The following is a 17,116-nucleotide window of genomic DNA, read 5'->3' on the forward strand; positions in this document are numbered from 1 at the left end:
TCAGTTTCATACAGCACCTACTGGCTGCCAGATCTGACAAAGCTAGAAATGTCATTATAAATAAAAGTACTTGAAGGGGATGGTTGGATTCACTGAGCAGCCAAGAGGGGAGCTATTGGGCTCTGAGCACACCTTTGCTACGGTTGAATCATATGGCTGGAAACTAGTGTTTTAGGAAGTGTGGCTATGTACCTTGGACGAATTTACAAATAAGAATAGCTGGGCCCAGTTAAGATTGATATGGCGCCATCAACCATCATGAATTTTGACCACACGAGTCTGGCCCACAACAACAGGTTTTGTTTTAGAATCAAGAAATTAAGTACAAGTTTTAAATTCTATTTTGGATCCTGAATTTGGGGTCCTTGAATTGTATGTTGTTCATGTGTCTAGGCTCTCTCCACTACAGCAGTAGTAAATGGACTAGTTTTAATGCAGTAACATGACCCCAGAGAGTAGGATTTTAAGAAATGAGACTCAGGAAGACACTGCAAGACAGGAAGGTAATTGTCTTAGCTTAAGTAGACCATGAACAGCTGAGAAAGCAAGAAGGGAAAAAAAAAAAAAAAAAAGCAGCCCATCAGCCGGGGAAGCTTCCAACAGAAAGGGGTGTAGGGATAAGCCTAGAATGCCTACCTGGAGCCTTCAGACAATGAAGCTGTGGAAGAAAACAGGAGGAGACAGGCTAGAGGGTTTATTTTTTTGTTTTACTTTTTTTGTTTAAAAAAAAAAAAAAAAAAAACCATCACTAAAAGAGGGGGGAGTTTGACAGTCTCCCATAGGGGAGGTGGAGACACAATACCCTTGTCATTACAATTACTGGCCAGCAAGGAATTACACAGCGAAAGCTATCACAAAGAGAACACAGAATTAATAAGAGCCCAGATTCGAGTTCACTATTTTAAGGCTCTCTCATGCCAAAGAGAAGTTGGCTGAAGGAATATCTTAGGCTAGGTACAAACATTAAGTTTATCACAGGTTACACATGCAGGAAGTGCTCTACAGCTGTAGCCAAACAGATGGCCACAGCACAGAGTGCCCAGTTGTGTCCCCCCCACCCCCAGCACAGCTGCCACATGACCTGCATGGGCCATGTCAGCACGCCCCCCCCCCCCCCCCCCGATGACTTGGGCCTCAAGGGAGGCAGCCCAGGACAGTATGGTTTGATTACAGCCATGATGGGAACCAATGCCCTGGGGGAAACTGGGGAGCCCCTGGGAGAAAGAAGGGCAGGGGGAATTGCAGCCTATAAGCCATTACTGTGGTCATAGCCCCCTTTCATGGAGGTTTTGGCCAAGGCCAGAAAGGGGCTGGGGTGGGAGGGAGGAGTCATCCCACCCTGACTGTTCACAGTGCAGGGCACCAGGCCTCTAAGTGCTCAAAAGGCTTCTATCCTTCAGCACTCAGAGCAGTAACTCCCACCCCACCATCCTGAAAGGCAGTTGAGGCACCTAGTTCCCTTGGCCACTTATCAGCCCACGTCCCATTGTAGTGAGACACAGCAGGATCTCTGGTGGCCCAGGCATGAATGACTGGTGCCTCCTGAGACCAGGGGGAGGGTACCATAGAGGCAAGAGGGGACCACCTGCAGTCAGTCAGTGGCAGCTAGCAAGGACTGCCCACAACTACCACTGGCCACATCAGCAGCAAGTGGGGGACAGGTGTGGATGGTAACCACCCACAGAAGCCAGCAGCAGCCACAAATCAGGGGGGGGGGGAAAAACATGTGCACCCCTACATGTTGCCTATAGGCCTAGGTGAATGCCCAGGCTCTGGTAATCTCTCAGTTTTCACCTCCGGGTTTAGAGTCTCTCCCTTTTCCTCACCTGCCATTTTTTTGGTACAACTTTTCCCCCCCCCCCTCAAAGAGTTGGGAGGCTGCCTCAAATCCCAAGGAATCACTGGTCTGGCTCTTTGTTCTCATAACAGCTTTGTAAGTTAGCACCTTAGGGCTCTGACTACACTCTAGCTAGGCCCATACCTTGCGCATGTTAACAGTTCATCATCCTGGGAGAAGATCCCTCAACCCCAGGCCAGTATCTCATCTAGTTTCTGGTCTCACCTCCTAGGATTTGGGTCTGCCCCTTCCCAGGTCCAGCTTCCTTTCTAAAGGGTGTAGCACTCACCCCTCAAGGCTCTTCTCTCATCCTTCCTGGGCTCCCTCTTCAAGGGTTCTAGCTTTGCCCTTAGGGCCCTGATAATGCCCCTTTAGGGCCCCAGCTATGTTCTTCAGGGCCTTGGTCTGTGCCCTCATCTTTAGACTGCAGCCTTCCTCACCCATGTTCTGAGCCCAGCCCTCAAGAGGGCTTGTAAATTTCATATACCCCTTTGGCACCTCCACCCCTCCTGCCAGTCCCAATCCCAGTCCTTGGATTATAACAATAGGAAAAAGTCAGGCCTCAGGCCATAAATCAAATCAAGCTCTCTAGCTACATAAGAAAATCCCCCCCCTCTCATAGTCAACTCTCAGTTCCTTACCAGCATGCATGCTACTACAGTGCCTTAGCCATTGTAATACAGATCTCCTTCCCTGGTTGTCTGCAAGATAACCCCCTAGGTCCAAACCCTGAGTTTATATGTAGTTGAGGCTCTGCTCTCCTGGTCTTGTGACCACCCAGCCACCACAGGTGCTTCTCTTTAGGCTAACTGGCTGGTCTTCAGAGGTGCTTTCAGCTGTTGGGATAGAAGCTAATGCTCTACTCTCTGGCGTTACTGTGCTGCAGCTAGTTTTGCACTGGGCAGACCACTGTACTAAGCAGTCTCTGCCCAATTGAACTATTTCAATGCCACTACCTCCACAGTAGGCACTGTCTCAGCCTAAGGTGCTCAGGTAGCTTGTTCTGCTACTCTTAGCAAGAAGCCTGGTCCCCCTGGGGTTCTTTTCACTGCTAGCTCCTTCTCAGTAATAACAGGGAGTCCCTGGCATTCAATGAGAACATAAATCTGCCTTATTGACATCCCCCTCTCCCCCCTATCTTTTAAGGCCAAGCTGATCTCCTGGAAGAAGTGAGTCTCATTGCAGCTATCCAGAGCAGTTGTGTGGAACCACCTCTCTCTCCTCCCAAGCACGGAAGGGAAGGCACTGAAAGCGTTTATTGAGCTCCCAAGGCAAAGTGTAAAAAACAGTTACAACTGCAGGTATATGCTGCCCTGCTCCAGTTGCCATTGCCACAGGCTGAGTTGGCAGAGAGCACCCCAAGGTCAGGGTGCAGTTGTGGTACAGCAGGAATGAAAACAGTTCACCCTAGCAAAAAAAGCTCCTAGTCTTTCCTAACTCCCTCTCTCTCTCCTTCCAGCTGCCTCCTGGAATATTCTCAGTAGAGGAGCAGCGTTGTAAAGCCAGGGGCAGCCCATGGCAGGGCTCTTCTTATGCAGCTGGGGTCTGGGGAAATTCTCTCTGGGTCAGGTCACAGGCTGAGCAGTAAGTCAATAGCAGCAGCAATAGCAAAGTCTTCCAGAGGGGGTGTCAGCTCTATCCAATGTTGAATGGCAACCCAGAGTTCCCCAGTGTGCCATCACAGCAGATGACCCCTCTCCAGCTGTTGAGATACTCCCAGGGGACCATGTTGCAGGAGCACAGTGTATTGCCTGGAGTTCCCCCAGGAGAACCAGAAAAGCTAATCCCTCAGGGCCTGGCTGACTCTCACCAGGGGAATATTGGGAGTGTAGACCCAGTTCATCAGGGATGCGGGGCTGAAATGTCTCCCCAGATAGGGAAGCATGGCAGTGACGTACCGATACGGGGGGGAGGGTCCCCAGGTGCAGGGCTGTGGGGGGTGCCGACAGGCCACGAAACTGGAAGGGGTGGCAGTGGCGCAGGAAGCACTTCCAGTTTCTGATTTCACACCCCTGCCTCCGATTGGCCGCTGTAGGGGGTGCCTCCCCTGAGATTGGCCACCACCGCTGCTGCTCCCCTGCCGCAGGCATGGCCTTAGGTTCCTACAGTGGTGGGCACGCTGAGCTACCGTGCACACTCGCCGCCAGGATCACAGCTGGCCCAACACAGGCATTGGGCTTGGAGGAGGGCAGATTGAGACCCCCAAAGTGCAGGAGAGAGTCACGTAGGGGAAGGGCGAATCATTCACCACTACCCCTGGCCTGCTCCCTCCTTACTGTGGGGATTGTTCCACGACCCAGCCCAGCCCCCATTCACTGTGACTGGGGCCCCGGCCTAGCCCATTCGTGGTTCAATCAGAGCCCAGAGGCTCCTCCAGAGGTGCGGCACTGGGCAGCCAAGGGGTGGGGGAGGGCACATGGCCCCCTGATCTTTGCATGGGTGAGGGTAGGCCACAGCTGCGAGCTGGGCTCAGCCTCTGCTCCATGTCTCCGTGCCTTGCTGCCACCGCTTCAAATGTGGTGGGTGCCGCTCCATCCCCTCCAGCCCGGCAGGCAGCTGAGGCTGGCCCTGCTTCGGGACCTGGCTCTGGGCACCCCCCGCAGCCAGTGCGCAGCCAGGGCTGGTGCATCCGGGTCAGGTGCCGGGGTTGGGAGACAGCCGAAGCTAGCACGGCTAGTGCTGGTGCAATGGCCTGGGCCAGTGTGGTCAGGATGCTGCCAGGGCTGGGGCCGGTGCGGCCAGTGCCAGGAGGCAGCCATGGTTAGTGTGGCATCTGGGGCTGGCGTGGCCAGGGCTGGGAGGAAGCTGGGACCAGGGCTGGGGCTGGGAGCTGGCCGGGGCGGTGCAGTGCTGGGCAATGCTGCTTCCCTTCTTGGCCCTTTCCCCTCCCCCTTCAGACTTTTCCATGGGGGGGCGTGTGCGCGCGCATGCACTTGTGCAGACTCACCCCCTTCAAATTTTGTTTTCTTCCTCTGCCTATGCCCCTGCATCTGGCTGCTTGCTGCCACTGCCTTCACATCTGGCTGTACGCCACTCCCGCCTGCCGCTGCCACTACCACCACTGCTGGCTTCTTCGGGGCAGGGGGCCCCAAGACTATTTCTTGCAGGGGGCCCCAAAAATGGTGGGCTGGTCCTGATGCCAGCCATGGAGTCTGGGGGGAACTCTTCTGTTGTCCGTGGCTCCACTCTTGGCCTAAGTCCTGTTGTAGGGGATCAGTGCAGCGTTGGTGGAGATAGGCAGTCCCAGGGGTCAGGTCGGCTGCAATACAGGAGCCTCAAGTGTACTCAGGGGCCATCTGGACTCCTCAAAGGGAGAGACTGGGTCCTGGGGCCAGGGAGCCCATGTTGAAGAGCTAAAAGTCCACTGTGGTGAAGCCACCCATCACAAAGCCCCCACCCCCCAAGCAACAGCTGCTTCCTGACTTGCAACTCTCTCAGACAGACAGTGGGTCTGGGATCACACACCTGTCCAGCTGCAACATTGGAAAAGTCCTTGGTCTTCACTTCTGAACCTTGAAAGCAGGATGCTAGGTCAAAAGCCACCATACCCCATGCTTCCACTCCAAGGTTTTGTGTTTGAGTTCAGCCCCTGTGGTATTCCCCCTGACATCTCCCGCCCACCCCGTCCTAACTGCCCCTTCCAGCCAGGTTCTCCTGCCCACTGCCCCCTCCGAAGGTTTGCTGGTTTGTATGAATTGGGAAAAGGGAATGAGTTCTGCCATGGGCAACATTCAGCAGGTTTTCTTTATTAAACACATGAAAAATTTGGTGGCAAGTTTCTTCCTGGTGCCACATTCCCCCGTACCCTGGTGTGTGCCTAATGTGGGGAGGGAAAATTGGGGAGGAGGAGGGGAAATGAAACAGTGTCCAGGTACCATTGTGGCCAACACTGCCCAGGATGCAGGGCTGAGGAGCCTAGGGCAAGAGACCCATGCCATGGTGCCAGGGCACAGGCACTGGCCCTACTTATGTGGGAAGGGCTCCTGGTCCACAAGGGTGAGGAAGTAGTCAGCCAAAGCTTTGCAGATCTGGACAGCCTGCTACTGTGCAGAGCCGGGGCCCACAACATCAGCAGGGGGCTTGCCATCTCCTCCATCCCTGTGCTGCGTGTACCTACACTGCCAGATCCACTCCACACGCTGTGCCTCCTCAGCTCAGGCCTCACAGAAAACCTCCCCCTGGTCTTGCAGATGTTGTGAAGGACACTAGTGGCAATGATGAGTTGCATCAGGTTTCCCTAGTCCACCTCAAGGCACATGCTGAAAGTCCACTGGCATACCTTGAGGTGGCTGAAGGTGCTCTCCATCATCATGCAGCACCTGCTCAGGCAATAGTTGAAGCGCTTCTTCCAGCAGTCCAGTTGCCCCCCATAGAGCTTTGTCAGTCAGGGCTGGAGGGGGTAGGCAGGGTCCCTGATGAGAAGCAGTGGGACAATTATGTTAACGATGATGAGTCCAGGGGCCCCAGGAGTGTAGTGCCTGCTTTGTATCAGTCCAAGGTGCGGGGAGTGGCAAAGGACCTGGAAATTGTGGGTGCTGCCTGCCCAGCTGGTGAAGATGTGAGTGAAATGGCCTCAGTGGTCAATGACACCTTGCCGGACAATGGAGAAGTAGCCCTTGTGGTTGGTGAACGTCTGGGTGGCCTGACCCAAGCACAAGATGGAGATGTGGTTGCTGCCCATGGTCTCCAAGCAGTTGGGAAAGCCCATGCAGTGGAAGCCAGTGACCACCTCTAGTGGAATGATGAGGCAGATGAAACAGTTGGCCAAGTTGTCCTGGATGACCTGGCACACCTCCCAGATGTCCTCTCCAGCTGTGGTCCTGACCATACTGAACTGGCTGACAGGAAGCAGTAACTGATGGGGGTAGCCAGCTTCATGAAGGCAATGGCCACCAGCTTCTCGAAAGTGAGGGGTGGCTGCATACCAATGTCCTAGCGCGTGATGTGTGGGGACCAGCTGGGCGATGACATTCATGAAAGTAGGCCAGTGCATGAGGAAGGTCTGGAGCCACTGTTCCTTGCCTTAGGCAGGGCTGTCCCTGGGGGGTGGCAAATCAGGGCAACCGCCCCAGGCCCCACGCTTTGGGGGGCCCTGTTGAGCCAGGCGGAGCAGTGCGGCGACTCCGCTCTGCCTCCGGCTTCATGTCTGGCCACTCAGCACCCCCCCAGTCCTTCTCCCCACGGTTGAATCTGCCACCGGCTTCCTCATGTCTGGGTGCAGGGCCCCGCACAGGCTGATTTGCTCCGGGCCCTGCACCCTGCTTGGATCGTCTCTGGCCCTAGGTGCCCAGAATGATCCACTCCCACCAGTCACTGCTGGTGGCGCAGGCCCAGAACCAGTGCTCGATTGTCTGGAGGTGGTGCCAGAGCACCCCAGCATCTATGGCATTCTGGAGTGCCTCATCTTCATTGGTTGCATGAAAGTCAGTGGCCCTGGCCACGATGCTTGTGGTGCAGGGTGCGGTGGGTGAGCATGAGCGGCATGGCCAACTGGTGGCTGGTGAGTATGAGGGCATGTGCCATGACAAGCTGCTGCAACATCAGGTTGAGGTGGGTGTGCATGATGTCTTGCAGCCTCATAGAATCATAGAATCATACAAGTAGGGTCGGAAGGGACCTTGTAGATCTTCAAGTCCAACCCCCTGCCTGGGAAGGAGAGAAACTGGGCTCAAGTGACCCCAGCCATGTAGGCATCAAGCCGCTTCTTAAAGACCCCCAGAGTAGGAGCCAGCACCACTTCCCTTGGAAGTTGGTTCCAGATCCTAGCCGCCCTAACTGTGAAGTAGTTCTTACGGATGTCTAATCTGAACCTACTTTCCAACAACTTGTGGCCGTTATTTCTTGTTATCCCGGGGGGAGCTGGGGGAAACAAGGTCTCCCCCAAACGCTTCTGGTCCCCCCTAGTGAGTTTATAGATGGTCACAAGGTCCCCCCTCAGCCTTCTCTGGTGAAGGCTGAACAGGTTCTGGTCCCGTAGCCTCTCAGTGTAGGGTCTGTCCTGCTGTCCCCGGATCATGCAGGTGGCCCTCCTCTGGACCCTCTCAATGTTGTCCACATCCCTCTTGAAGTGGGGCACCCAGAACTGGACACAGTATTCCAGCTGTGGCCTGACCAGTGCCACGTAGAGGGGGAGGATCACCTCCTTGGCCCTACTTGAGATGCACCTGTGGATGCATGATAGGGTCCGGTTAGCCCTGCCGACCGTGACCTCGCATTGTTGGCCCACGTTCATCTTGGAGTCAATGATGACTCCAAGATCCCTTTCTGCCTCCGTGCTCTCAAGAAGGGAGTTTCCCATCTTATAAGCGTGTTGCCAGTTACTACTGCCCAAGTGCGGCACCCTGCACTTGTCCGTATTGAAACGCATCCTGTTTTTGTCAGCCCACCCTTGCAACCTATTCAGGTCTTTCTGCAGTCTTTCCCTCCCTACTAGCGTGCCCACCTCACCCCAGATTTTGGTATCATCAGCGCATTTGAACAGGTTGCTTTTCACCCCATCGTCCAAATCACTGATAAAGAAATTGAACAGCGCGGGCCCAAGGACCGAGCCCTGGGGGACTCCACTGCCCACTTCCCCCCAGGTCGAATATGACCCGTCCACCACCACCCTCTGAGTACGACCCTTCAGCCAATTAGCAATCCATCTGACCGTGTAGGCATCGATGCCACAGTCACCTAGTTTTTTAACAAGGATGGGGTGAGAGACAGTGTCAAAGGCCTTGTTGAAGTCCAGAAAGACTACATCCATGGCGACACCTGCATCCACTGCTTTTGTGACCTGATCGTAAAAGGCAATCAGGTTGGTCTGACATGACCTGCCCCTAATAAAACCGTGCTGGTTGCCCCTCAGCATCACCCCTGATGCCGGCCCATCACAGATGTGCTCCTTGATGATCTTCTCAAAGAGTTTCCCCAGGATTGAGGTAAGACTGAGAGTTGAGGTAAGACTCCCATGAGAGTTGAATAGATCAACCAGTACAACCCACCCTAACTCCTGGGTTTCCCTGCTTGGGTGCAGGTGGCAGGATACCATGGCAAGTTGCAGGCAGGTTGGGATACAGAGACATATGCAAGTCACAATGGTGGGGTGGGGAGGGGGGCATGGGAGAGGGTCCACAGTAATGTGGCAGGAGTTTGGGTCATGGTGGCCCATGACCAGCAGCCAATCAGGGTGGCTGGCCCATTTGGCTCTGCTCAGGAGTCTTCGGCAGCCCAGGGAATCCACAGGGCATGCTGGGAGGAATGTGAGAGTGCCCTCTACCTGCTGGTCTGGGACAGTGCAGGCAGGCTCTGAGGCTCCCCACTATCAAATACTGAATATCAGTTTGAGCACTTCAAGTAAAGTGTGATAGAGCACTTCTGCCTTCAGGCTTTTGGAAACTCTGTACTTAGCCTTACAAAGCTATCTTAGCTTTGAAATGCCAGAAAATAGTGATTTTGTGGAAAACCCCAAGTATTCACATTTTAAATGAGAAAATTTAACTTGTGCAAACTGAATTTTGAATTTATATTTTGTTCACAAAATTGCAAAACCTGGAAAGTGGTCCAGTTTTTAAGTCTAATCCTAGTTCAAATTAACAGTTTTTTCTCTGAAATTTGACCATTCTTGAAAAAGTAATAATTGAAATCTTCACACTTTGAAGGTTTTGCTTAACATTTACATCAGTTTTAATATGTTGTTAGGGATTCAATAAATAACCTTCGTGCCTCAGCGAAAATGTATTTATCTTGCAATTTTTACTGGTAGCAACTGGGCTCACCATTCTAAATTTACATCCTCATCATTACCAACTGGGTTTTTAAAGTCTGAGACTGCCAAGTAATGGGAAAATGTACCAGCTTTGGACAATGTTTTCTTTTCATTTTATTATTCATTAACTATGTTGAAAACCAATGCACTGCTTCCGAGTATGTTTTTTTTATGCTACACCCTTACTGTTTAATTTCATTCTGACCTGTAACCTACCTGTTTCATAATTGTTTGTCTTATGCAACTGTTATCTAGTACATTCCTATAAATGTTCTTTTTGTGTTTTTGGAGGCTGCATCCTCGACATTCTCTGATCAGAATGTATAAAAGTTGGGTAGGAAAACAGCTGTACCATTCACCCGTTTTTCTCTTATTTCAGTCCCATCACTACTGTTGCCTACATCTATCAGAGCTGAACTTACTTATCTCTCTCTTTCAAATTCTAAATTGTCAAATAATTCTTCTGCTTCAGGTACAGAAAAATGCTGAAGCTCACTTCAGCTAGCAGTCGGGAGAGTGAAATATTTGTTTTAATTAGTGTTAGGATGACATTGTAGCTATGATCATCTACAAAAAACACGAGAAGCAAGGACTTTGTGGGTGATCTCTTTTATTGAACCAACTATATAGATGGTAGGGATATAGATGCACCTTTGCACTAATCCTCTGAGGATGTACTTGGTACCCAAACTTTTCTCTATCTTTCTCTCCCAAATATATAGCTGGTCCAAATAAAGAAATCATCCACAAAAATCCATGCCTGCTTTAACCTCTTTATATGAGTTGCCAATAGACTACTTTAGTGATGGGGAGAAATCCTACTGTACTTAGCTTGGGTTTCCTGTTTATTTCAATAGCTTTACTGATATTTAGAACTTGAAATAGAAAAGGACCCTCCTGGTCAACAGTCTGTTGATTTACTGCCCTTTCTGGACTTTGCACTTCCCCCTTTGCACTTAACATTGAATGGTATGATAAGTTCATCGTAGATGGTTGAGTGTGCATTTGCAGTGAAGGTCTCAAATATTAATAACCAATAAATAATTACATTAATAATAATACATCAGTGATGAGTTATGTGAATATGATATGTGTTATCTTTGAATATCCATATTCCCTCTTGAACTTAAAAATACTGAAGACTACTTGGTGAAGACTACTTGGTGCTGTAGGCATAGAAGTCCTTGGGAATTGCATAGTATTTTATTAAGGTTATTCATCCTATACTGGGCACATTTACACAAGACATTTACTGTGGAGTTGCCTAATTAGCTCCACAGTAAAATCTCAGCATCTATATGCACAGCCCTATTAGGCCGCAGTAAACTAGTAAATGCCACTGTAGGTTAGCATTTGTTAACACAAGTGCTGTCCTACAGTGGGGTTACTTAGTGCACTGCAATGCATGTGTAGACACTGACAGGGCTGGCTGAAGGGGTGGCTGAAGCACAAAGGTGCTTCAGTGCAGGGGCTAGCCCCATACTGGAGCACTCTTGTGCTCCAGCCAGCCCCTCTGTAGCATATTGATTCAGGTTAGAGCGGCCCCAGTCTGGCAGGCTGACCCCTGGACCTCCTGCCAGCCGGGGCTGCTCTGCCTTGGCTCAATGTGCTTCAGTCCTGGGCATACATGTAAATGTGGTGCCCTGGAGCAATGAATTCTGGTGCAAACTTTGCTGGAATTCATTACATTTCACCAGCCCCAAGGGATGGCCCTGCTCAGTACGGTACAGGACAGCCTGGGGGAAGGAGAACTGTTACCCTACATCAATGTAGACCATGTGAAGGAACACCTTGAGAGGCTGGACACCTTCAAGTCAGCTGGCCCTGTCAGGTTACACCCCAGGGTACTTTAGGAGCTGGTAGGCATTGTAGCTCAGCCACTGGCACGGATCTTTGAGAACTCATGGCTCTCAGGTGAAGTGCCCATAGATTGGAAGAAGGCCAATGTGGTGCCTATCTTCAAGAAAGGGAGGAAAGTAGATTCAGGGAACTACAGGCCTATCAGTCTGACCTCTATCTGAGGGAAGATCTTGGAAAAAATTATCAAAGAGACCATTCTTGACAAGCTGGCTGATGGCAACATCCTAAGGAATAGCCAGCATGGGTTTGTTGCGGGTAGGTCTTGCTTGACCAATCTCATCTCTTTCCATGACCAGATGACATATCACCTGGACAAGGGAGAAGAGATTGATGTCATATATCTTGATTTTAAACACACCTTTGATCTAGTTCCTCATGGAAAAATTGGCCAACTGTGGCCTCACAATGGACAGCCTGAAGGTTGGGGAATTGACTCTGAGGTCAGACCCAGAGAGTGGTAGTTGACAGATGTCAATCATCGTGGTGAGCCTTGACCAGCAGGGTCCCCCAAGGTTCCATCCTCGGCCTATACTCTTTAACATGTTTATTAATGATGTAGACATTGGTGTCAGAAGCAGACTAGCCAAGTTCGCCAATGACACCAAACTTTGGGGTAGAGTGTCCACACCTGAGGATAGGATGGTGATCCAGGCTGACCTAGACAGGCTCAGAAGATTGGCGGACGAGAACCTGATGGCATTCAACACTGAAAAATGCAAGGTTCTCCACCTTGGGGAAAAAAAACCCCACAGCACGCTTATAGGCTTGACAATGCTATGCTTGCTAGCACCACAGCCGAAAGGGACTTGGGGGTCATGATTGACCACGAGATGAATATGAGCCACCAATGTAATGTCACAGCTGGTAAAGCAAGCAAAACTCTGGTTTGCATCCATAGATGCTTCTCAAGCAAATCCCAGGATGTCATCTTCCCGCTGTACTCGGCCTTGGTGAGGCCACAGCTGGAGTTCTGCATGTAATTCTGGGCTCCACAATTCAGAAAGGATGTGGAGAAACTTGAGAGAGTCCAGAGGAGAGCCACACACATGATCAGCGGGCAGCAGAACAGGTCTTATGATGAGAGGCTGAGAGCCATGGGACTCTTCAGCCTGGAAAAGCGCAGGCTTAGGGGGGACCTGGTGGCTGCCTATAAGTATATAAGGGGTGTACATCAGGACCTGGGACAATGCCTGTTCACCAGAACTCCCCAAGGGATGACAAGCTCCAATGGACACAAACTCCTCCAAGACCGTTTCAGGCTGGACATAAGGAAAAACTTCTTTACTGTCCGAACCCCAAAGATCTGGAACAGAGTGCCTCCAGAGGTGGTGCAAGCACCTACTCTGGACTCCTTTAAGAGCCATTTGGACATTGATCTTGCTGGGATCCTTTGACCCCAGCTGACTTCCTGCACCTGGGGCAGGGGGCTGGACTTCCATGATCTTCTGAAGTCCCTTCCAGCCCTAATGTCTATGAAATCTATGAAATGGCATTAATATTCAATTGCATAATCCCACTTTTGCATAAAATCATATAATCCTAATTTTTGATTGTCTGACGGTAAATATAGTAATTGCTTATTTATTAGGTATTTAAAGGGTCTACATTTTCTTCCAAATTTAAAATGAGATGAGTATTTAAGTACCAACAGCACTGGCAGAGATTGTCTGAAGGTGCCATTGCAAAGGAAACAAATAAAAAAAGAACCATGGACCTTGCTTGCTCCCTAATTTCTGCATCATTAGAAGGGTGCTGTTACACCCTCATCTCTGTGTGAGTGCATATGCAAATGATGCAAATGCAAATGATTCTATTGCTCAAGGGATTTTCTAGTGCTTTACCTGGCTTCCTCACTGATATGCTGCACTGAAAGAGACTGAAAACAATTCTTCCCCTTTCAAGCTTTCTTATAATGAGCAGTTTCTTGAGTTTTATATGACTGAAGGAACACTATAAGTGGCTGAAAAGCAAACCTTGTTTTGAGTGTCATAGTTCTACTGACTCATCCCGTCTCCTGATCACAGATGAAATCTGACTCCTTGGGAATCCATACTAATCATCTTTCATGTAGCATGAGTGTTTTATTTTCGACACTAGCTCCCTGGTCTATTTTGTCTTATTAATTAGGTTGGTGATTGTTAGTTTAATGGTGCATGGCTGTATTGCAGCTATAGCCGAGTGCTTCTGTACAAAGAATCCAAACACTGTACAGGCTAGAGATGCAGATTAAACAATACTGATCTTTAGCAAAGGACAAAAGATTTATATGATCTGAAGAGAAACCAGAATACTGTGCAAGTCACACAATGGACAGTATATGACCCCAAGTACTCTTTTGTTCCATACACACTCTTACATCATATCTGCTTGTTAACATGCCAGAGTGAGCCTTCACCTGTCCTTTTGGCTTAGTCAGACTTTTCTGCTCTTGTATTTGCACCAAAAACACAGTACCTCAATACATAGATGAAAATATAATCTACCGTTTTCTGGGTTGATTAAATTAAAATTGAATCTCACAGTTTTCTATCTCCCTGGTCTTGAGCTGGCAAATTTCACTTATCATGAAGGCTGACACCAGCTTGAGCCAGCATGCTAATGGTCCTGAGCACCACCTATCCAAGCCCTTCAGCTGCAGTTCTCAAGTTCACTGGTTGTCTCTAGTCTAGCACAGCAAGAGTAAACTACATGTGGTGGTTTTCAGTCTGTCCATCTATCTTTCTTTGCCTGGCCCTGATGGTTTCTTTCTTTGTGCCATTGCCACTTCTCCTTTCTCAGATCTCCTCCTCTTCTTTCAATTTTGAACATTCAATGTCATTCCAAACTGCTACAAGGCTTCCCACTTCCATCACTCTCTCTATTCTCCTCCTTCAGAGGCATCCAAAGGATAGATTCATTTTGCTGCCTGTTTGTCTAGGATGAGAAAGAAATCTATTCCCACATTAAGCATAATATTTTTCCATACATGGGCAACTGGTGCCTCCTGATACTGGGGGGACACCAGCGGCCAATCGCCGAAGGCGGGGGGGGGGGGGAGGTCCCCCAGTGGCCAATTGCTGGCACTTCTGTCAGTGGTAAACCCAGAACTCCATCACATGGGGGAAGAGGAGCTGCTGGAGGCTGGGAAAGCTGAGCAGGTCCCCTAGTGAGTGCAGCAATGGAACCAGTGGCCCTGCCTGAAAGTTGTGCATGCTGGCCAGGACTGGAGCCCTCCTGCGCATGATGGTGGGAGGAAGCAATTAGGCTGGGCAGGGTACAATTAATTGGCGGGTGCCCATGGGCTGGATGAAATTGCCTGGTGGGCTGAATCTGGCCTGTAGGCTGTATTTTGCCCACCTCTGCTGTAGACTGTCAGTCCATAGCCTTGAACACAGGGGCACAGTCTAGTTAGCATGGCTGCTCTTCCTAGCCTGCCACCTTATGACAGGTTACCCAGACTGATCCAGGATGTCTTGAAGCCTCCATCAGGGCCTAATCCTCCACTTAGGGTCTACTCCTATCACCAGAATGGCTGGCCAGGTTGAGATGGCCCTCCATTTCCCCAATATAAACTCTTGCACAGAAACAGGAAGTGTCTGGGCAACAAGACTTAATCTGATCCCTGACTGCTTTGTTGTCCTCTTTAGCTTGCATGTTGACTCTGGTCTCTGCTTAATCTCCTGGCTTCTTGACATAACTTGGTCTCTGTCTCCAGTCTCTATTTAATTTCCTGGCTTCTGGACCCAACTTTCTCTCCAACTTTGTTATCAACTTGATCTCCTGGCTTCTCAAAGAATCATAGAAACTTAGGGTTGGAAGGGACCTCAGGAGGTCATCAAGTGCAACCTCCTGCTTAAAGCAGGACCATCCCCAACTAAATCATCCTAGCCAGGGCTTTGCTGAGCTGGGCCTTAAAAGCCTCCAAGGATGGAAATTCTACCACCTCTCTAGGCAACCCATTCTAGTGCGTCATCATTCTCGTAGTGAGAAAGTTTTTCCAAATATGCAACTTAAACCTCTCTTGCTTCAACTTGAGACCATTGCTCCTTGTTCTGTCATCTGCCACCACTAAGAACAGTCTAGCTCCATCCTCTTTGGAACCACTCTTCAGATAGTTAAAGACTGTTATCAAATCTCTCTTCAGTCTTCTTTTCTGAAGACTAAATAAGCTTAGTTCCCACAGGCTCTCCTCAAAAGTCATGTCCCCCAGCCCCCTAACAATTTTCGTTGCTCTCTGCTAGACTTTCTCCAACTTGTCCACATCCTTTCTATAGTGCAGGGCCCCAAATTGGACACAGTACTCCAGATTTGGCCTCACGAGAGCCAAGTAGAGGGGAATAATTACTTCCCTTGATCTGCTGGCAATGCTCCTACTAATGTAGTCCAGTATGCTCTTAGCCTTCTTGGCAACAAGGGCACACTGTTGACTCATATCCATCTTATTGTCCACTGTAACCCCCAGGTCCTTTTCTGAAGAGCTGCTGCTTAGCTAGTTGATCCCAAACCTGTAGTGGTGCATGTGATTCTTCCATCCTAATTGCAGGACTGCACTTGTCCTTGTTGAACCTCATGAGGTTTCTTTTGGCCCAATCCTCCAATTTGTGTAGGCCACTCTGAATCCTAGCCCTACCCTCCAGCATATCTACTACACCTCACAGCTTGGTGTCATCTGCAAACTTGCTTAGGGTGTAAACCAGGGGTGGCCAGCTTGCAGCTCTGGAGCCACACGTGGCTTTTCAGAAGTTAATATGTGTCTCCTTGAATCTTTGCACAAGCACATGGTGACCAGCTTCCATTTACTGTGTGCTTGTGCAAAGATTCAAGGAGACGCGTGTTAACTTCTGAAGAGCTGTGTGTGGCTCGAGAGCTGCAAGTTGGCCACCCCTGAACCATCCCATCTTCCAGACTGTTAATGAAGATATTGAACAAAACCAGCCCTAGGACCAACCTCAGCCTGCTTTCTAACCCTGCTCTCTTTCTGATCTCCCAGTTTCTTGACTTTGCTTGTTCATGGCCCTGCACTAGTATTGACTTCCTGGCTTTCTGACTCAATTTATCTTAAATCTTAAAGCAGTGATTTTCAACTGGGGCCTTGCAACACCCTGGTGTGTTATGAGCTTCTGTCAAGGGTGCCATGGGAGGTGGGGGGTTGCATGCCATATTAGCAGTGGGAGGTGTGCCAATGTGATTCAGAGGATCAACCCAGATTATAGAAAATGAGGGTTGGAAGGGACCTCAGGAGGTCATCTAGACCAACCTCCTGATCAGAGCAGGACCATCCCCAACTAGATCATCCCAGCCAAGGCTTTGTCTAACTAGGTCTTTAAAACCTCCAAGGAAGGAGATTCCTCTGCATTTCCCATAGAAACCCATGGTGTTAAAACCATCCTGCCCTGCAGCAGCCTTTCCAAGCCCTTTGCAAGGGTGGAATTGCTCTATTTTCCTGCAGTCAGAAAAAACAAGCGAAAACAAAGAGCCAGCACTTTCCCAGGGATGCCTCCAGGCTCTCCAAGAGGACCTGGAACCTAGAAAGGTGGAAAACCCCTGCCTTAGGGGCTGAGAAGAGGACAAAAAAAAAGAATTATTTCAGTGTCACCGTATCTTAGTTGATCCCCCCATGCTTGGGATGCGGAGTAACTCATGAAGGCAGGGGAGGTGGTGCAGACCTGAGCCTGCAGGTGGCACTGCTC

The 17,116-nt window shown here is 49.9% G+C and overlaps 1 protein-coding gene across 2 annotated transcripts in view; it reads right to left on the bottom strand.

The window, feature by feature from the left end:
* WTAP (WT1 associated protein) overlaps positions 1–2,533 on the bottom strand; it is a 42,700-nt gene extending 40,167 nt beyond the window's left edge. The window contains exon 1 of one of the 2 annotated variants that reach the window (XM_059714573.1): positions 2,479–2,527. In XM_059714573.1, coding sequence (XP_059570556.1) covers positions 2,479–2,488 — 10 coding nt within the window. In that variant the 5' untranslated portion in view covers positions 2,489–2,527. Of the gene's footprint in view, positions 1–2,478 lie in introns of both variants that reach the window. The other variant, XM_059714574.1, reaches the window with a different exon arrangement.
* Between the last annotated feature and the right edge of the window lie 14,583 nt (positions 2,534–17,116).

The sequence above is a fragment of the Alligator mississippiensis genome, chromosome 1 (genome assembly GCF_030867095.1).
Source record: "Alligator mississippiensis isolate rAllMis1 chromosome 1, rAllMis1, whole genome shotgun sequence".
NCBI lineage: Eukaryota > Metazoa > Chordata > Crocodylia > Alligatoridae > Alligator > Alligator mississippiensis.